The sequence below is a fragment of the Dermacentor andersoni genome, chromosome 9, assembly GCF_023375885.2.
Source record: "Dermacentor andersoni chromosome 9, qqDerAnde1_hic_scaffold, whole genome shotgun sequence".
In the NCBI taxonomy this organism is placed as follows: Eukaryota; Metazoa; Arthropoda; class Arachnida; order Ixodida; family Ixodidae; genus Dermacentor; species Dermacentor andersoni.
The window spans coordinates 22,433,026-22,454,233 of NC_092822.1; the positions used below are offsets into that span (position 1 = coordinate 22,433,026).

General features: G+C 48.3%; 1 protein-coding gene across 2 annotated transcripts in view; it reads left to right on the forward strand.

Annotated features, from left to right (window-relative positions):
• The window catches only part of LOC126527255 (uncharacterized), a 30,990-nt gene that overhangs the window by 6,272 nt on the left and 3,510 nt on the right, over window positions 1–21,208 (forward strand). The window contains exons 1-6 of one of the 2 annotated variants that reach the window (XM_055068633.2): window positions 801–1,461; window positions 6,800–6,877; window positions 12,124–12,293; window positions 12,911–13,102; window positions 17,253–17,393; window positions 17,907–18,047. In XM_055068633.2, coding sequence (XP_054924608.1) covers window positions 1,362–1,461; window positions 6,800–6,877; window positions 12,124–12,293; window positions 12,911–13,102; window positions 17,253–17,393; window positions 17,907–18,047 — 822 coding nt within the window. In that variant the 5' untranslated portion in view covers window positions 801–1,361. Of the gene's footprint in view, window positions 1–800; window positions 1,462–6,799; window positions 6,878–12,123; window positions 12,294–12,910; window positions 13,103–17,252; window positions 17,394–17,906; window positions 18,048–21,208 lie in introns of those variants that run through there. The other variant, XM_055068634.1, reaches the window with a different exon arrangement.

Consider the following 21,208-nt stretch of genomic DNA (forward strand, 5'->3'; position numbering starts at 1 on the left):
CGTGTCGTCTGCTCTCGGCGTATCGCCGAGCAGACGTCGCAGTAACGTACCACGCAAATCGCAGTGTGCACGAAATCGCAAGTTTGTGAGATGCGAGGTTGAGACGCCTTACTTTGATTGAGCGTGCAAGGTAGGCCCGTGAAGCATGCGCGCAGCTGTCTGAGACGTCTCCCGCGCGCGTCGCAAGAACTGAGCCGCTGACATACTTTGATGAGGGCCCACTAATCGCCATGCTTTTGTAAAGTGTGGGGTGAAAGATGGAACCGTTTTACAGAACCTAAATAGCCGCATTACGAAAGCGTCTCTCCACGTACATTCCAGTGTCTGCGTTGGATCTGACGTCACTGTACACACACACACACACACGCACATGTATATACACGTATATCTCAAGCTTATGAGCCTGCTATGACTACTGTTACAATTAGCGGTAGGTAAATTGACCCCGAATTTTTTTTTATATTTCGTTAGCGGCGGTGTAATTTGCTGTACGGTTAGGCTGCCAATGTTTTTTTTTTTTTTTTTCGGTTGCTCTGGCAGACGTCTGCCAACCCTTGCCCGTGTTTCACTCCTGATTTCATAACGAAGCCTTTCTTTGGCGCGCTCGGGATTAGTCTGTTCTTCGAAAGCCCGCGACTTGCCTCCGGGTGCGGCGCTCTGTGCTAGTGCTGTTTCCGCCCGGCAGGCGGCGCCGGTTCGCCTACCAGGCGAACCGGCGCCTGCGCCTGTTATTCCCCAATCCCGACTGCCCCCTTTCGCTTTTTCCCTCGGCGCCGTTCCTCCCTTTCCCCGCGAAGCCAGCGTCGCGTCGGGATCCGTCGGGGGAAGAAGCGTCTGCGGTGAGGTCGTCGTTGATTGGGGATTGCCAGAGACGACGCGGCGGTGATAGATACGGACACAGGGGCGCGGTTTGTAGCCGATCGGGCGTTATCCGAAGGGAGCAGCCTTTTTACTTGCATTGGAGTAACCCAAACTGCTCGGTGTTACCTTCTTCAGCCCGCCGTTCTTAGCCGCTCGGATCTGCTACTAGCTCTGCATCTCCATTTGTGCAGTTCTTCGTAAGGAAAGAAGGCTTTAGAGACCCCGTCCTCGAAGTTAGTTCTCGGTAGTTTCGTGCAATTTAGCCGATTCTTGTTACCTTTCTGTACTGCAGCCGCTTGCGCTATCGCTCTGGTCCCCAAAAGTTTACGACCTCGACCTCTCCTTTGCAGCAAGCGACGATATCCAAGCTCTCGTCGAAGCTTTGTTGTTTGACGCATAGTCATTAGACGCTGCTGGTCGCGGTCGCCGCTCGCGCCTTTTAGAAACTCTCCAACAAAACTCGCGACGATCGCCGAAAGCTCTGAGTGAACGGCTTCGCGATGGTGATCTTCGGTTCCCCGACGACTATTGTCAGCGAGCTCGTGAAGGAAGCTCTGCTGCGCTGCTTCTGTAACACGTGCAGGAGCGCACCCACTCTCGGTGAGTCATACACCGGGCCTCCTCCTCTTTTCTGGGTTTATTTCGCTATTTTTGTGTGCGTGTGCCATCGTTTCGAGGAGTCTGTGTATTGAGTGCCCTTGATCTGAGCCCTTGCCTCTGCTGTGTGCCTGCGAGGCCTGGCATGTTCTTATTTTCTCTTTATTTTTGGTGCGCCCCCGTCTGCTCGCTTCAAGCTTTGGCATGTGTGTTTCTTGTCAGTTGCTCCTTAGCGGTGTCCTCTCTTCCTTATAAGGAAGAGGCGCATGCCGGGATTGCCCATCCTCCCCTCCGTCTGGAATCAGCTTCGTCTGGGCGTGGCACTTCTCGCGTTGGTGTGCTTCGCATGCTTGAGCCTTGCCGTTTCTTCTTTGAGCATGTGCGCTTCTTTTTTGGGGATTTATGAGCGGCTCATTCATTATGTAGCGCGGGAAATGACTTGCTTGAAAATGAGTCGCGCGAAGTGCTTATTTTGGTGGAGCAGACGATGACAAACTAATCCGATGTTTTCGAGAGAGAAAAAAAAAAGGCACTAGTGGAGGTTCTTATCTACGCCGGCATAGCGTACGTCAATCGTACGGTAAAAAAAAAAAAATCGTACCGACTGGCAAAACGGAGGATTACGCTTAGCGTGCAAAAACTGGGCAGCGCTAAAGCTAGCTGCACCACACACGGCATTATTTCTTGCTCCCGACAGTCGCAGTCAATCTGCATAGAATCGCATCGCGCCAGGTAGCACTGTACAGTTCGGTCCACTGCTAAAGGGGACGCATGAGTGTAGACCACACGTTAACTTTTTTTTTCCCCCTTCTGGCAAGTTGCCCAGTCGCCCGGCTTTGCAGAAAATGTCTTCTGGCAGACGGCGCGGTAACCTTTCCACACGCCTGTGTAGTGCAGTGGCATAGTCTGAGCCATCAGTTGCCGATTAGCGGTAGGTTCGCACTAACGCCTGTGTGTGATGAAATTCGTAGCCCGTTTTCAGGTCGAGGCCGCGAGGGCTTCTACGGGGGTAGCCGCTAGCACCTGCGTTCTTTCGCTAAATTTGCGTCGTTCTCATATTGGTCAGCCTTACGAACTTGGCCGTGGATTTGAAGCTCACGTTGGGTAAACAGACGTCCCCGACATCTTATCGTGTGTGCCCGCCCCGTGACCGCTGTAGACCCGGTGCCAACTTTATTGCAACCTACAGAGTTTCGCACTCCCGTTTTAATGCGTAAGCACTCTTTGGCGAAGTGCCCTGGAGAAACCGTGTCTGTCCCGTGACGCCTTGTAACTGAGAAATGAGTGCGTTACAGGTCAAGTTAAGGCATCTAAACGTTATAATGGTGGAACTGTAGATGATTAGTAGCCTTAGAGTCGATAAAAAAAGGAAAGAAAACTGATCACGTCGCCTTGACGTAGTCATTTGATGCAATAAAGTATAAAACGGTACTCGCAAAAATCGTAGTCGGCAGAAGGAACAACGAAAACAGAGACAGGAACTAGGAGATAATCAACAGCAAGAAGAGGAAAGGCGTTCAGAAGCGGGTCATTGCCTCTGTTATTAGGTTCGTAAGATTTCTTTGCAGCATTCAACGGGAAAAGCTAGCGCTGCCACCTCCATAGCTGAACTGGAGCTGCCTCTAACATTCAGTGTGCCTAGTTCGAAATAATTCAATGAAATGGGATATTTATAACGTTTATGATACTCTGAAATGCAAAAAAACTATAATAATCGTACACATTGGGAGTTCAACCCGCTGTTAATGTGCCTGAGGTAGAGATGTACAGTACCACTGCTCCACCTCAACAACTTCGTTTACAAAGGACGCTTATAATCCCCGGGATTGCATGGAATGGAATTGTGCTTGGAAACGTTACGATATAGTCCAAGCAGGTTAGGCATAATCAGCAACAACAGAAATACTACAGAAGTTCTGCGTTTCCATGGTTCCGGAAAAAGCGATGGGTAGACATGCATAAGCTAGAAACAGAAGTAAGCGAAAGCGAAGTATCAGCCGAGCCAATAGGATGCTTACTCATTGGTTGGCAATTCTCGGGATTTCTGTAGCATTTTTTTTTTTTTTTCATTTTGCCGAGTGATAAGCGGCGCCCAGTCCTTCTCTATCGCGCGAACGATATCTCAGTTAAGGGAGCCTCTTTTGCAGTGGGCTTCGAATTTTCTGCTGGACTGGCAGGCGGCAATAAGAGAATTAGTGACAGCCACGTTAAGCGCGACGGCGTTCGTTCTGTAGTGCGAACGCTGGGAGCTGCCCTTCGTGCATACATAATGACAGCGTCAGGTGCGGAGATTGTTCACAAAGCGCATAATAATAAACGCGCCGAGCTTCTCACGGTGGTACGGAGCTTAACGCACGAATCGTCATTTGCAATGTAGTAACTCGAGTAGGGTGCGCAGACGACGTTCGGCGTGTTCCCGTCTCGGAAGCAGCCTTGACACAAAAAAAATCACGAAGTCGTTCGTTCGCCCACCCGTGTGTGTGAACGTTCGACGTCGCCGCCGCCGTAGACGACGTCCAGCGGTGCGGCCATAGCGCAGTCGTTTATGTAGAGCCGTGGGAGGAGGAGAAGGGCCTTCGCGCCGGTCCTTTCAGTGTGAACGACCTCCTTTCTGACTCTTTTTCTCGAAGAGATCAGACTTTTTTTCTTTCTCGCTTCACCCCCTTACGATGCTGTAATGGCCGCGCAAAGCGTGTTTCCAGCTCCTCCCTCCCAGTTGCACCCTTGGTCGCCCACGCGAAATGTCTCGGCGTCAGACGCCCTGGCCGGTTTTTCCAGACCCGCTACCGAGCTTGTCTGAACGGCTGTGCACTTTAGACGTGGAAAAAGGAAACGTCACCTGGTGCGCGAGATGTCTGCCCGTTCGTGCTTTAGCTGCCTGCGTGTTTTTTTTTTTAACTCTGGATACGTATAATACTTACTCCGGGTTTCGCCATCATCAGCTTACTCATGTACTTCAGGACAGTCTCTGTCCAGCAATGTCCAATTCCTCTCGTCTTGCCTCAGCTGCCCCCCCCCCCCCCCCCCCCCAATTTGCAGATTTCTTAATTTCATCGAACGACCTATTTCTCTGCCGTCCCCGACTACGCTTTCCCTTGGCACCCATTCCGTAACCAATCATCTTCCCTACGCATTGCGTGGTTTGCCCTGCTCCATTTTCCTTCACTATGTCAACTGAATTCCAAAACGCGTAAGGCAACGATAGGTCCCTGTTCTATCTGCTTGGAACACTTGCACCTACCAGGTGGCGCCACCAACCCGCTAACTCCAAAGGCTTTAGGTAACTCGCGTTTACGTCTCCCGGTGCTCCGCAAAAGGCGATACGTTTGCGGTCACGCTAAAGATGAAAACACCCGTTGTACGGTTTCGGACGGCTGCGGTCGCAAGTTGCTCGAGAATTCGGCGTTGCGTTATCTCTGATCTCGCAGTTCCGCCCCAAAAAATATTTTGACACCCCCCACCGTACCGCATGTCGCCAGCCGTGTACAGTTCAAAAGGATAGAAAGTTGGGCGAGTTGGTACGGTAACATGATCTTGGATTGTAGCGCGAAGTGACACGGACACAGACTGTCTGCTTCTAGCCGGACGCGAAGCAGACGGCTGCTTCGCGTCCTGTCTGCTTGTAGTCTGTGTCCGTGTCACTTCGCGCTACAATCCAAGATCGTGTACAGTTCCTTCGAGGGGAGCCTCATTTAGGTCTCGCCAGATGGAAACGTCACATTGCGCCTGCTCCGTTCACGGCCGCGCCGTACCAAACGTACGGGATTCATGGCGACTCTAGTGCGCGGGACCTTTGTGTCGGCGGTATGGATCGGGCCGTGACGTGGTTCCCCCCGACCCGGAGTTGCCAAATGCCGCGGGCGTGTACGCTGCCCTTGCCGCTGCTTCTACAGTACAGGTCCGCGGCGCCCCAGCTATACCTATCCATTGTAGCGCTCCCACGAGACGACGGGCCGAGCGAGGCTTTGGACAATCGAATGTATTGATTCCCCCTCGCCCTCACTTCCCTTACTCTTTCACGTCTGCACACACACACACACAACCCGGAGCCGGCCGTGCACGCTTTTTTGTCGTTACTGTGAGGAGTCGCTTTTGCTTTTTGTGGGGGCCCTCCTTTTGCGTGTGTGCTGTCGAAGGCCTCCCTACCCACCATTGCATGATGACCTTGAACGCAGCCTGCCCCTTTCGTCGGCTGTACTTGCATTGTTGTTGCTCCTCAGATTACTGTGTCCCTGTTAATTTGACTACGTGTGCATGTGTTGCGTAACGTCTCCGAAGCACTCGCGTAATGTGCCGTAATATCCTGTCGGAGAAATGTATTGGCGTTGCAGCAGTTTTACTCGACTCGTTCCCAGGAAGCTGTAGTTGAGCACAGCGCTGTCTAACGGTTGGATAAGCTTTGCAGTTAATCGGTGTTTTCATATTTCATCTGCTTATTAAACCCGTCACGAGTGCAGTGCACTCAATTATCTGTTGTACGGACATGCAAATATACACAGCGCCGATTTTTTTTTTCTTTCCCCGACAAGGATCGGCAGTTATTCCGGGAGCATCTACAGAGCCACTTCCGTCCGATCAGACTAAGTACCGAACCTTTGTCTGCTCATTAAATCATAACAACCGCCCTCCATGTAATCCTTGATCATACCGGCTCGTTAAAAAAAAAGAATGAACTAGACACGACGTTGCAGCAACGAGTAGCATTTATCCCAGAGCATGTGCTCGCATTGCACTCCTGGCTAGATTATGATAATACGCACTAGCATCACTGTTTAATTCGTGTTCATGTTTTTTGTCGGAGCGCCGCGTAAACGGTCTATTCGGGTGCTGCGTCCTTTGGAAAACCTCAATTGTCGACGTTCATTGCAGTGCGGATGCTCCCAGTAAGCTTAGCGCTGCCTCACTACTCTAGCTACGTTTACATGAACCCCGTCAAGTCGCGTTGAGTTCGCATTGGCTTGTCGGACCGAAAACCGGTAGTCGGGATCGCGTCGACGCTAGCGTGCTAGGCCGAACGAGCTCCGAGGCGGTTTCTGTCAATCCGACGTTTGGTTAACTCGCTTGCCAAGATGCTCGTAAACGCGGTCGCGTCGAGGCAGGGTCAGCTCGACTTCCGACTCGACCCGCTCGCGTCGAGTTCACGCGAGCGAAGCTTATAACCTGCAGTGCAGGAAGCGTCTTCCGCGACGCGTACGTAATGTTCAATCGCGCCACCGTGCGCTGCTCGTGTGTGCCCCGTCTGTTTGATGTCTGACCTCGTGGTGTACTCCTTGGTGCCGTGTTTTGAGTGTCCGTGTCTCCGGTCTCTCTCTCTTTCTCTCTCTCATCGCTGCTCGCTAAGACCGCAACAAGAGTCAGCCAATGATTCTGAAGCCGCTGGTGAGGACGCGGCCTCCTCGCCGAACTGGCATGCTCATGGGTGAGTACGGCACTGCGGCGACGATCCGGCGTCCCCCTGATTCAACTCGGTTCTAGGTTTATCTACGGTAACACGCGCAAAGTTTTGTTTTTTTTTCTTCCTTTATGACCACTACGAGGCAGCCACGTCAGTGAGCACAGCGTATGGAGTATGATCGAGTCTTTATGCATATTCCTCGCATAAAACCTTCCTGGGATATCGCCTCTCTGCACACATTTTTACACACGTATTACTCGAAAAGCTACTCACCGTCGCTTTGTCTGGGGTCCCTCCCGAATCTTGGGGGTATAAAATCGGATTCTGACTAATTCCAGCTGGGTGCACATTACACGCTCCGAATAAGTGCTTCGTGTTCAACATTGTGATATATTTGGATAGGCTTGAACGGCAGTCGTAACCAAGCTTGTTTTCCTTCTATTATTCAGTGCGATAGTTCACTGCTTCATATGACTCCCCTCCCCACCCCCTTCACGGTATCGAGCTTGCTAGGTAACCACCAATCGTGTTAAAGGAATACTGTGTAAAGAAAAATCTAAACAAGCTTATACTGAGAGTATTTCAAAGCTGTTTTCGTTAATTGCACGGTTACGGGTAGTGATTGGAAGAGGCTGAAGGCCAAACTTTGTGTGTTCTTTCTTTTTTAATTCGCACCGAAATCTCGGTGCCGATGCGTCAGTGGGACGTCATGGATTTCAGTGTATTTTCTTGCATTTGTTCCGTTTGCGGTTCAGTTACTGCTCTTGAAACTCGAGGAAGTTCAGCCTTTGGCTCGTTTAGGAATACAACGCAGAGCATCCTTAATTAAAACAAAAAAAACGCACTCGGCTATACCAGTGTTGACGCCGTCGCCATAGTATCTCTAGGAAGAATGGCGCTAACGAAAAGGGACGATATAGAAAACACGGACGGGCGCCGGCTAGCACAAGTAATTTCTATTCCTTTTCTTTTGCCGTATGTGCGCGTGTCTGGCGTTTTCACAAAGCGAGGGTCTCCCAGTGTGTACGCTCTGTTGCAAGTTGGCGCTCGTGTTGTTTCGTCTTGGTCTCTGTCCCGTGTATGGTGCTGCGTTATTCTCGACACTGCCGAACCAATACGGCGAGGCAATTAGTATTCGTCCCACATGCGTGATCGTTGAAAATTTATAATTTTTCAACGAAATCTGACCTTTACGAATTAAGGAAGTCGCAGTCACGTCGTTTGAAGCAGCTGAATGACGGAAGTTTGGCCAAATGCATGCACTGCCCGTCGCCCTCGTGCTGGGGTGCATTTACAGCGAAGCCGTTTATCTCTAGACACCCCCCCCCCGCATACGTCTTCCGCATGCTTTCCCAGAGAGGATGCCCTGGGCGCAGCAAATGCGAAACCGTCGCACGTGGAAGCTACGCTGGTTCAGTACCTGTTCCACGGAACCAAAAAGTGCTCTGATCGACGCTGGATGGGCGATTTAGGCGCAGTAGCACGTTTAGGAGCTCTGCCGCCGCAGATTTCCCTTCGTTGGCACAGACAGTCATCTGCGAGTTCAGGAACTTTTGCAGAAAACTCTGCTTTGTCGACAGCGCACCACATTATGTGCTTGCTCTTGTTTTGTGGGCGTCCGCTGTAATAATTTACACCCTTGAAAGCGAATAAGGGTGTAAATTGGTTCGATAACTACGGCATCTACACTCTTTCTGGGTGTGAGGGTGTCAGACTGCTTTGCACCCTTTTCACTTAAACGGCGTAAATTTTACTCTTACAATTTACACCTTTTGGGGCTTGTCCCACTGCAATAATCGTCATCTGTCTTGCCGTATTTCCTGTCAACCCGGTACTTCCAAGTCACGAACGGCTTGCGCGTTATCAGCGTGACACGGCATTCTCGACACGAAAACTCGACGCTCGCCACTTTCAAGAAAGGAAACGCAAGCGAGCCAGGAGACGGTTATCGTTGCGGTACAAGATAAGCTCCAGAGGGTGCAAACTTAAGAGTGTAGTGTAGTCCTCTCGTGAGCCTCCGACATTGTCGGGTAACGTCCGTACTTACTCTTCCCCGCCGCGATTGCCGGTTCTCCCGTTTCTTTGCTTTTTCCGGCGTGCGTCCGCGCGCGAGGGACGCTGCTATGTGGGACAGCAGCAGCGTGTCATTTGCTCGTGATGCCTACGGCATTGACATCGCGGTTGTTGCGCCGGTGCGCTTTTTCTTCGACGCGGCGGTTGGTCATCAGCGGCGGCTGTCTGAGGTCACGGCGGGGAGCACAGTCGCGCTGCATTGGCTGAGTCACGCGCTGCGGGCGGGTTGGAAGGAAAACAGCTGCTGGAACCGCGCGACGAGTTGGCGAAAGCAAATGTCTTGCTTCTGCATTTGTCCCTGTCTGTCGCGAACAATTGCACCTCCTTCCGGTGCGCGCCTGATATCCCCCCCCCCTTTTTTTTTTTTCACTTTCGCGATCTAAGCGTCGTCGTTGACGACGCGTCGTTTATGTTGCGTTTTTTTTAGATTTGTCCGTCGTGCTTCTTGAAACGCGCAATTTCCCCGCAGTTTGTGAAGTAGACCCGATGTTGCATTTTGCGCTGGAGTTTTGTTTCTTTAGCCTTTCGTCATCGCAACCACCGGTTCTCGTGTCGCGCACCGCAAAATCGTGTCACTGTGGCCGCCACCCAGTTCGTGTACCTTCAGTGCTAATCGAGCACATTACTTGCAGCGGCGCGAATATTGCCTCCAGAGCCGGCGAAGAAGACTGCTCGAGTGATTATGTAGCGTTCCCTTCCGTTCCCTTCCTTACTTCTCTTTTTCATTTTTTCTTTTTTTGCGCGCTGCAGTTGTCGAACGCAGATACAATAGCTTCCGCACGGCTCTCCATACTGAGCGCGAATATTACGGCAGGGAAGCCTCTTTTCAAGGCATTTCAGCACAATGCGTTGCCGGACTAGTTGGTGCGAATCCATAATTACTTTTTTTGGCGCAAAACGACGGACACAAGACAGACGACAGGACAAGGCGCGCCCGCGCGGTGTGCCGAGAGCACTGTCGCGGTTTTGGTGCACTTTCAGCAGCAGTCGATACGAGCGTGACGCAGAACCCCATAACGCGTTGGGTTCGGGACGCCAAAAGGTGTCTCCGTCTGCCCCCTGCCCCCCCCCCCTCTCTCAACCCACCGCTGTTGCTTTTTGTGAAGGAAAATAAAAAGAAACATCTGAACGAGCCGCAGTGTAGAGCAGTGCTCACGGCGACCGGCGCGGCGTACGCGTGCCGCCCCGGCGCATCTACCGCTGCTGCCGCGCCTCTCTTTGCCGCTGGCGCCAGCCGTCTGGCCGGCGACGTCCCGACGGCGCCGGGATGAGTCACGGAGAGCCAGCCACACGGGCCAGCCCGCCACCGAGCCCCGGTCGTCGACTTGGATCGATGGTGGCGAGGGCTCCGATGCCGAGACACCCCTCTCCCTGCCAGTCCTCGCCCCCCTCCTGTACTTCTTTCGTATCTTGTGTGAAAGGGCACCAACCCGTCTGTGATCATCGTTGGGTCGGTGTTCGGACCATGGGCTGGCTATTGTGGGTGCCACGCTTCCGGGTCCTCTGCCGAGGAGCATTTCTTCTTTTTGCGCGCGGTTGTCTGCTCTGCAGACGGTTGCGACAGAGGAGCATTGTTTGGTTTGGGGGCTACGAACACTCTGGCATGCTTCCATGCCATATGGGCAAATGTGATTGGGACAGTGGTGAAAAGATTTAAGTTGAGCGTTGTATGACAACAAAACAAAGCAGTTAAGACGGAGGTGTCTTTGCGCATTGTAATAGTGTACCATTAAAGTTTGCACAAGAGAAGGGATGGTTTGGGCCTGTTTGCTCTTCCTGAATATTGTCTTCTCATTGTGCTCTTTGACAGCAGAGAAAGAAGTACGGGTCTAAGTGAACGGTTCGCCTAGAAGTTCTTTAGCGGAGCTTTTTACAAACAGTGCAGTTGAGGTGCACATCGCTGAAGTCTGATCTTTGTATGCTTTTAGTTCAAATATTTAAAGGATCAAATAGTGTGTTGTATCGTGATGTCAGAGGTGTCTTTGGCTGTGTGCTTATTTGTCCATTATTGCCTGCACAGTTTCGAATGACCCTTATTCAGTCAAAACGACAGAAGCAAAATGAGCATTGGTGAAAAGCAGATGGGTTAGCTGGACGTGATCTATTGAACAGAAATATGTTAGTTGAACAAAGAACAGTGTCAACTTGAAATTGCAATAGGCCAGGGCTTAGAATTACCCTTTTCCTACTTTTAAAGCAAGCTTTTCTCTAAGGTGGTTTGCTAAACAAATTGTAGTGTAGTCATTTTCTGCAAATGGTGTACATGCAGAGTTTGCTTGTGTTATGACGTGGAATATGTAGGCGTGGCTTTCTTAATGAAACCTTAATGTGATAATTAATAAATGGGTCTATTCTCCAATGAAGTGAAAGTAAACTTAAGTTCTGAGGCAACAGTGTGTGAGACTTCTTGCCCAAGTCTGTGCAGTGGGGCTCATTTTGTTCTGGCAGAAGTAGCACTCATTGTGTGACTGGTGGCCTGGAAATTTTTAATTAGGCCTGTACCTTTTTCATTAGCACCCAAAGTTGTGGAATGAAACCAGTAAGAACTGTGTAAAAAATTGAAGTGAGCATAACTTCTGCATAATAGATACAGCGGTCAAGGGATGCAGTTGTGGTTCATTAAGAAAAATGAGAACAGAGATCAGGTGGTTGTGTGCACATGCACTGGAACTACGCCTTTCCACAAGTGTTAATTTTAAATGCTTCAAAATGCAGCAGCGCTCATGTACTGTGCTTTGGGTGCGTGCTAAGGAACCCCGTGAAATTAATTTGGAGCCCTCCACTATGGCCTCCACTAGAGCTGCAGTGTAGCTTTGTGACATTAAACGCCATAAATCACTGAATGCTTCAGAGCTCCAGATGACATTGCACACATTTGTATGTTGCACCGTGAAAAAAAGTTCATCTTGCCTTATTTGTGAATGGCTATTCTCTCTTGATACGATCCTTATGTTTAGCAGCTGCATTGTTAATGAATCTTTTTCTAAAATTACCCGAGGAGTGTGGAAACATTCTGTCAATCTTGCATTTTGTGAATGCATTGACATTTGTGGGAACGTGACTTGAGCGGTCATACAGTGTGCTGCTGAAGTTGTGGCTTTGCAGTCGTTCTGTGTGGAACATTGGAACTTGGTTCCTCGATGCACGGCCATGTGTGCTTCCCTGACGGAGCATCTCTCTTGCATGCTGCGTTACAGCGACAGAGGTGCGCTGCACCGAGCAGAGCAAGGGTGGGCTCAAATACGACCTGGTGCTGGCCGACCCCTGCATGGACTTGCCGCTCCGTAAGCCCAGCACTAGTCCGCCCAAGAGCATTTCAGCCGAGGACATTGAGAAGAAGCTTAAGGAGGCTGAGGAAAGGCGCCAGGTGAGGACATGTGCCCATTCACGAAATTTTGGTAGTCTATTCTGTTACCACTTGCCACTCACGACTGGCCGATTGTGGTGATAACATAAGCGAAATACAGCTTGCACCACTCTTGGAAGTTTGAGAAGGAGGAGTTTGAATAGAATTATTCAGTCCCACGCACTGAAGAAACCTTGTGCGCCAGGCCTACGCATACTTGCCAAAGTTTATGAAAAAATACCTTTTGCGAGTATGTTTTGCTTTTGGGTCACTGAACCTTCTGTTGGAAGTCTTCTGGTGGTGAAAAAACACAAAAGCGGTACTTGCTTCTAGCAAGTTCATACAGGCAAGTTCCTGAAACAGGTGACATCGGCAACGACTGTGTCTCTGAAAAAGTTGCTGATCTTGCAACAATGTGCTGCACTTATCGGTATTTACTGTTCCAACTGCTTGTGTGCACATTTTATGTGTGCATTTCATGCTGCATCTACTTGTATATTTCAGACATGAACATTTGTGCAGACAAAGAGTTTCTAAATTGCCGTCTACTCTACTTGTTTTTCCTCTGCTTGTTTGCTTACAAAACATGCGCCTTTTGCCTGCAACACATTCCATTGCTTCTTGTGGCCACTTTGCAGTCTTTGGAGGCGATGAAGCTGAACCAGCTGAACGAAAAGCTGAGCCGACTGGCTGAGGTGAACCAGAAGAAGGAAGGCCTCACCGAGGAGTTCCAGGAGAGCGCTCGGCAAAACTACGAGAAGAAAATTGAGACCTTCAAGGAGAATCGCGAGGCACACATCAAGTCCATTCAGGAGAAGCAACGTGAACATGTAAGTTGCAGGCGGGCAGCTGTGCATATCTGAAGATTTTAGTGGAGCTTTTCTTCTGGGATCCCTCTCGCCATGCTTTGCATAGATGGCTGGCTGACCATGTAAATGGCCAATCATGGCACCAGTCCACATTGTGTCCTTGCGAGGTTTTTATCGTGCTTTGTGACGTAGGCTAATCCTGGGGGCTCTACAACATCGAAGTACGCCTCACAGCAATAAAAGGGCCCAGCAACACTTCTTTCAGGTGACCACATTTACCCTAGGTCCATTCTCAGGATGCCGTAGAACACAGAGCAAAAGGAATGATGAGAGTTGCCCCACACAAGCTAAGATACTGGTCAGAGAGAATTCAATCTACAAGCAAAATGAGTTGCCCTCCACTCAAATTTTCCCCACTCCAGGTGCTACATTTCACTCTCCCATGATGTCGTGTTGTGAACCCAATAGCAGCAGGGCATTAGCGTAAGTCTGTGCTCCACAGTTGCTCAGCCTGTTGGTTGTGTTCCCATGGCCCCTGCGGTTGAGGGCGTGCGGTCTAATCTCTGGAGGCCATGGCACCACATTTATGGCTACAACAGCTTCTGCCAGGAAGCCCTTGGCTTGGTGTGTGTGCCAAAGTGCTCAGCAAGTGATGTGTTGTTCCCATGGTTTTAACACCTCTCCCATAGCTGTGGGTTACCTAAAGTGGTGGCAAAAAGCAATGCTGTAGCTTTTCTCGCAGTACTTGCAGATATAGTGCAAACATGATTCTCGCATTGCATTTTTAACCAATGGTCACAGGGCCATTCCTTGACGTCATGTCCTGTCAAAAAAAATTGCCGCATTGAGGCGATGGTGTTGATGCTGCACAACAAGTTTTCCAGGCTCGTTGCAGGGCCTCTTTTAACCAGTAGCACTAATCTGAAAGTGTCCCCATCAGCAAATCTCTCCACGTCTTTTGGGAAGCTGTCACACAACTTCGACGTTTATCTGATGCTTTGTTTCATCTTATTTCATTTTGTTTCATCCAGCCTTTTTCATCTCCGGGAAGAAGGCCGCTCCCAGAGAGCTCCACTCACACCTGTCCTAAGCCAGCTGGCACCGTGCTACGTTAATTTGAAACCACCACCTAATCGTCTATATCATCCTCGACTATGCTTGTCATTCTGCAACTTTTTATACACTTAGTTGCATAGCTCATTGTGCTGCAACAAACCTCTATAAGTTTTTGCCTGATAGCTTAGCACCAGTACAATGCAATGATTATACACTTTTCAAGGATACCAGTAAGCTGCCAGTCATGACTGAATTCCTGCTGTATGCACCCTTACCCGTTTTTATTCTTCTGCAGACTTCTGTCTTACCTCTGTCTTACGCTTATAAATCTTTAGTCCTACTCTTACACTATGTTGGCTAAGGAGCTCGATCATTTGTTGCAAGTCATCTCCAGCTTTACTGCACAGGACAATGTCATCTGCAAACCGCTCGTTGCTGTGATGTTCACTGTTGATTGTATTGCCTAATTTCGTCCCTGATGTAACAGCTCCAATACTTCTAAATATGCAGTGAATACAGTCTTACTCATGTATATATTGAATTATTGTCTATATCAAACAGACAGGCATCCCCTTGGATATCCGATGCAAAACTATAGCGCTGTATGTACTGTGCTCACGTAATGAAATGTGACAGGGAAACTTGGAATGTTTCATACATGCAGTTGCTGATGATCACCTTGTCATGTGTCGCTACAAATGTGGTTGCTAAACCTTGGTGTAATTCAAGTCACTTCAGTTCATGCTGGTTAGCAGCATAGTAGATTGTGAGCTGTGGTAAACATTTGGTCGCCAAGCCTTTTGTTTGCCTACATTTATTGTTCGTGTGCAATAAAAAGTCGCCACAGCTCTAATGGCCGTTTTTTGTTTTTGCGCTGTCAAAACGTGTTGGTCGTAGTGCTTGAATGAACCCTGGATTTAGTTTGTGATTGAAAGCTGCCTTGCGTAATATTTTTTGCCTGCACAGTATGACTATTTTACCAAATATGGTTAAGTGCTTGGGTACTTTACGCATTGTGCTTGTCCACCGTATCAAAACCAGATTTGGAATGGTGGATTGCGCCCCTGAACATGAGTTGGAATAAGGGAAGATTTTCTAAAATCAAGCTGTGAAAAATTTTCAGCGCTTTAGGCATCGCAACTAGAGCATGGCATCTGACACCGGAGGATAATGTGTGCCACGGTGGTAGAATAGGAGATATGGTCAAACGGAGTGTCACAAGCACATCGCCGCATCTCTCAAGCTTCTACAGTGGTTGCCAAATGGCGAAAAGGGTTTTAAGAGCTCAAAAACGTGCAACGCAATCTTTCGCTGTGCTGTAAAAAGTGTGCTGTTGTTATTATAGAAGTCTTTCTGGCTTTAACACTTTTTAATAGCTTGTAAAGATGGTCTGATGGCCATCAGGCTCTGTGGAGCTTAAAAATTTCTAATCTGCACAGGTAATCTCGACAAGACTTGCACAAAGCACTAACCGTCAGGGGTGCATGTGTATTTTTCTGGAAGCATGAATATTATTACCGGCAAATGTAAAGCATAAAAAAAAAAATCGTGTTCACGCCATTGTGGGTAGCATTTGGCTTATGGACATAGCCAATTTATGATTGCTTGGCTGTAACGAAATTTCGTGGTAGCGAGGTCACCAATTCTTTAATTATTGTTCACATCCCTAAGAACAGAAAAAAAAAAAGTCTGCAAAATAAAACGAGCAAAGCAATCTTATTGTCAATTGTGAATACAATTATGCTGTGTTAGAAAGTGAATACTCTTTCAAAGTTGCAGTGTGCAGTAAAATGCACCATGACGGCGTAGGAAATTACATGAACATCTCCTGCGCCTTTTGTTGTAAAGCACCAAGTTCAAACCAGTTTTGATAACCTCCCTAGTTTTTCAGTCTTGTCCTCCTCTTTCAGATTTCTTTTATTTTGCATACGGCACACACTTATTGATATATAGTAGTGCATCAAATTAGCCATAGCTGTTTCCTTGCAATCTGAGCATGTAAATGCAAATGGTGTGCTTATCAACCACATTGTCGATTGTACCTAATTGCCCATAAAAATATTTTTTTTATTGTAATGGGGAAGAAGAAACGTGTGATCGTGAACACATCAAAAAGACAGCTTCAAACATGATTCATTTGGCAATGATACATTAGTCGCCATATAATTCTAGGAACCAATCTGTATCCAGCAAAACAAAGAAATAGAACAATCAAATAAACAAGAAATAAATGCAGCGTCTGAAGTCACACTGCAAGTGTAAATCCATGTGAAAAGTTCGTTTTAAACAACGGTAACCATTCAATGTTGTTCAAGACCTTTCTGGTGTATGGCACTATGACGCGAAGATCTTTCTCGAATTCAGAGATGTAAAAATACAGTTTGAATGCTTGCAACGCCAGCAGAGAAATGAGCACAGGCTACCCCTGCTGCCACCTTGTGCAAAGCGGCGGCAACTCTAGAGCCGTCGTCTAATGTTTAATGAATTGGTGAAGTGGCACCGTTTGGCGACCCCTCATATTCTGCCACCATGGTCCGCGCTCTGCATTGGTAATGTGCGCCCCCTAATCTCGGAGGCTATAAAGCGGGCGACTGGGAGCCAAGCCTTGCCAAGCCAGTGGAATATCCAACATGACTGACTGCCTTCATGATCAGGTAGCGTGTCCGGAAATCTAACTTTGGGGCCTAAATTTGTCCATAGATTGGTCACACAAATGCATTGTGTGATTTGGACTTCGTGACAATTTTCGCCAAGGCGGTGCATTTGACCAATCTCAGTGCAGCAGCATGATGTAATTCACATCTTGTCATCACTGTTGACAAGCAGTTGCGGCACGTGCAAGACAAACCTTTCATGTCAGTGACGTAACTGCATCCTTCAGGGCATTTCGCTTCACAAACTTGCTGTGTGTTCTGAGAGAAGCAGTACTTGCATATCTTCGGAATCGAAAACAACACGGTTGCGACTTGCACGACGGTGTGTACATTGCATAGAACGAGTGGGTTTTTTGATACTGTGACAGTGTCTGCCATGAAGAGCTGCTGCTTGTCACACTAAATGCATTTGATGCTGGAAGAATCGCTGTAATATGCGAATTTTATTTTCTGATGTGCAGGTTAGCCGAGTGGAGGAGGTCCGCAAGTCTCTGGATGCTCAGACGCAGGAGATGCTTGCAACCATCCAGAAAAAGATCGAGAATGCCAATGAGGCACGTGAAGCTCAGATTTCAGCTCTTCAGGAGCGCCTGAGGAACCATGTGAGTTGCTTTCTTTGTCACCAACGAAGCTTTAATTTGAATACATCAGCTTCATTTAAAGAACACTTGTATGAACATGTTTGCAATGTTTCCTTTTCCCTTTTTTTGGGGGGGGGTCTGAATGTCTGTTTCTGTTCCAACTTGGATGTTGGTTTTCCGTTGTACTGGTTGTACTGGTTGGTTCTACTTGGCTTATCTTCTCTCTTATTCACGTTTTTTTTTTCCCTACAACAGGCAGGCATTATGCCCCTACTGGTGGCATTTGTCGTCTAGCTCTTCTCCATTCTGCTCGCTGTGGTCACCTTTATGTGTACAAGCATGTCTATTTGTACGAACGATGCAAGCATGTCTATCTTGAGTTTCTGCAACACATTTGCTACAAGTGGTTGCAAGTGTAACAACTAAGCGCAGCCATTTAAAACGAGGGCAATGTGATGGGGAGTGGCCGATACTTCCTTGGCTCTGTCGTGTCTGCTTGCCGTGCTGTTAAAGCAACTGCTGTCGCCACTGCAGGACAAGCACATCGCTGATGTGCGAAAGCAGCTGGAGGACCTCGTGGATGAGAAGCGGGAGAAGATCCAGAAGAAGCTCGACACTGCCCAGGAGAACCGGGCCTCCATCTACCGCGAGCTGCAGACAAAGCTCCAAGAGAAGGTCAGTGAATTGTGGCGGGGGTAGCACAGCATCTCCCCTCGGCAGATGCCTTTGCGTGGCAGTGTTCCGAAACATGTGGTGGCACTTATATGTGTGCACTGTTGTGCTTACTCCAGTCAAACCTGCATATGGCAAATTACTGGATACAACGCAATAAATCTAAAATGTTTCCTACCAATGTCTAGCATGTAACGAATGCATACTGAAAACACCTAGTAGTGCTCGTAGGGAGTTCTCCCAGCAGTGTGTGGGGTGCTTTTGTCTTGGTGTAAAGAGGTAAGAAGCAGCAGCCATATTAGCACTCGTACTTAGTGACACGGAGTATTTTTTGTTGCACAAAAGAAGTTGTATACCATACACAGCCTTCAATGGCATGGATATTGACAGTTTAATAGAGCCGAATCCGCAGCCTCTGAATTACGTGAGCATTGCACTACCAATTTTCCAAGGTTGCGGCTGTTCCCACGTCCACATTCTTGTGTATTTATGCATGTGTACAAAATATAATCTGGAGAGAAGGCCGAATCGTTACCGTTGCATTGGTACAGAGCTGTGAATCTTGGAGGGCAACACCTCTTGTAAGTGGCACATAATTTCATGACAAAATGTCTTCCTTATTGGGCCTCGACTCCATTTGAGTTCTGTAGCTTGAAAACCTAGTGGCCATTTGAGTCATCTTTTGCTGTCTCATGTTTATTCACTGCACAATTGAACTTTGGTTGAAAAACAAATTTTTTTTCAGTCTGCAATAGTCAGACCTAATAAGTGCACATGCTGGTATTGAAAAAAAAAAATTGCAATCAGTAATATGCCAGTGCAAGCCAAGTATCTTTGTTGATTTTGGCGGCTTGCGTTGCCATTGCGTAGCATTGGAGCAATGCTAGAATACAAGTGCATTTACACCGTTAGTATGCAACCGTGTGATTGGAATGTTCGCTTGCCACCTGCAAGCCAGCTGAGCAGCATTGGCCAAGATGTAACGGCTCACTGTGGTGGCAAATGCACAAGTTGCTTTTGCTGAGGAGTTTATTTTGCTACCAGAATAGATTTCGAAGCTAGCGAACAAATATATGTTCGCCGCTGTATCCGATTTTTCTGAAGGAACTGCTAGAGTCAATATTTTATGTAATACATCCACAGAAAAAAACAGAATGAAGCCCCTTTTCACGCGTAAAAGGCTTATTAATGAGATATGTCATAAAGAGCGATATAAATTGCCAGAATTAAGATTGTGGGATAAAATTGAACAGAGTTTGTAAAGACTTGTATATACAGTCGAACCCACTTATAAAAATACTCAAGTGCCATGACAATTCCGTTGTTATAACCGATGATTGTTATAACCGGGTTGCATGAAAAAATGAAAATAGGGGAATGGCAGAGCGGATGTGAGAAAACTGTAATGTTGGGGAGGCCAGTGTCCCTCCCCACCACCTTCCTCCATCCGGCTGCTGATTGTGTTCACTCGTTTAACTGCTTCCTGGGCACTCCGATCGCATCTAACAAGCCACGGTTGTCAGCGTTAAAGAATGGCACTGCTATAACAACTGCAAAGAGGAGTTGTGGGTGGCAAGCCTTTTGCGAGCACCATAGAGGCATCGCCTTGGTGGCCCCAGGAGGGGCCTTTTAAAAACCACGAGAAGGTTGCCACGGCAGCCTGTCAGCTTGAGAAATCCCGTAGAAACGCTGAGGTGAGATCGCCACAAGCATCTTGCCATGTGCTTCTCACTGGCTTGCACGAGAATACCCTATGCCCGTGAGCCTTGCATGCTTTACGCGAACCTTGCCGACATCCTTCTCCAAGTTATCCAGGTGCTGCACGTAGCACAGTGGAAGGTTCCTCACATAAACAACGCGCCCCGGAGGGGCTGAATCATCTGCTGGGCCTCCTGTGAGGACAACGTTGAGGCAGCCTGCTCTACCGCGTCATCACTGGTGTCGTCGCCGTCGCTGTCTGATGCAAGCATGTTCACGACAATCTCCTCATCAGTTAGAAGCACTTAGTTTCCAAATCTATAGCCGTACACTTTTCACCAGCAATGTCGCGCATTGCCGATCATCAGCGAGCATGTCAGTCATCTTCCGTTTCAGTGGCAAGTCAAACCAACTGTTGGTCAAACGAGGCTGCGAAGCCACGTGGCCAGGAGCAATTTCAACGCAACCATTAGATTATGCTGTTTGCATAACTGCGCTCAATGAGGAGCCAGCGATCAACATGCGAGCAATCTGCGAGCAGCACAGCCAGCGCAATCCAATCGTGTTTCCGAGGGTGGGGCGGCTTAGAGCTGCGAGTGTAACCCATTCCTGTTCGGAGGGGTGGAAGGGCGACAGGAGAGAGTTGCGTGGAGATGGCTGGAAAATGAGTGTGCAGTGGCTGTTGAAGCACCGGCCCATCGTGTAGCGGCTCAAATTTCTGGTTTTCTTTTCTTTTCAGGGTTTTCTCATTTTACTACCTTTCAACTCGGACACCCAACAGCCAGACTTCATTGTTATAACCGATAATGTGGCATCAGGGCATTGTAGTAAGCGGGTAATATTTAGTTGACGATGCAGCAGCTTCTCATTGTTATAATTGATATATTGTTGAAACCGGTATCGTTATAAGACTGTACTAAGAAAAAAAATAATATCGGAAATTATGAGTAACTGCAAGCACTACAGTTCGGCATGCCAGGCTGTGACTGCCACTATTCCGGGCTGGTTTGTGTCATTGTCACTTACAAAGTCCGACAAAATGGCAGCAACCTCGGACTCGCTGCTGCTCGATCCGTCGATAAAATCTGCCACAGACTCAGCGGAATTGTGACATCTGCATTCTTTCGAAGCACACATGCCGCTCCCAGAGGCGGCCATTTTCACTTTATACAGTACGGATCGCGAAAATTCGGAGCATGTTAAAAAATTACCATTTGATAGTAGTTTTTGTGATGCGGCAAAGCTGACTAAAGAGAAAAAGCATTGATAGGCCTTCCGCCTTGCATGAGCCCAGTGGCATGCAACGTGATTTGACACGCCACATGCTTGAAAATGGGTCAGATCTGCACCTTGCCACCTCGAGTGCATTAACCGATCTATAACTTGGGAATCAATAATTTCTCAATCATTCCAGACTTCCTATATTTGAAAGAGGAGGGATTATTGTTGCAGAAACAGTCGAAAAC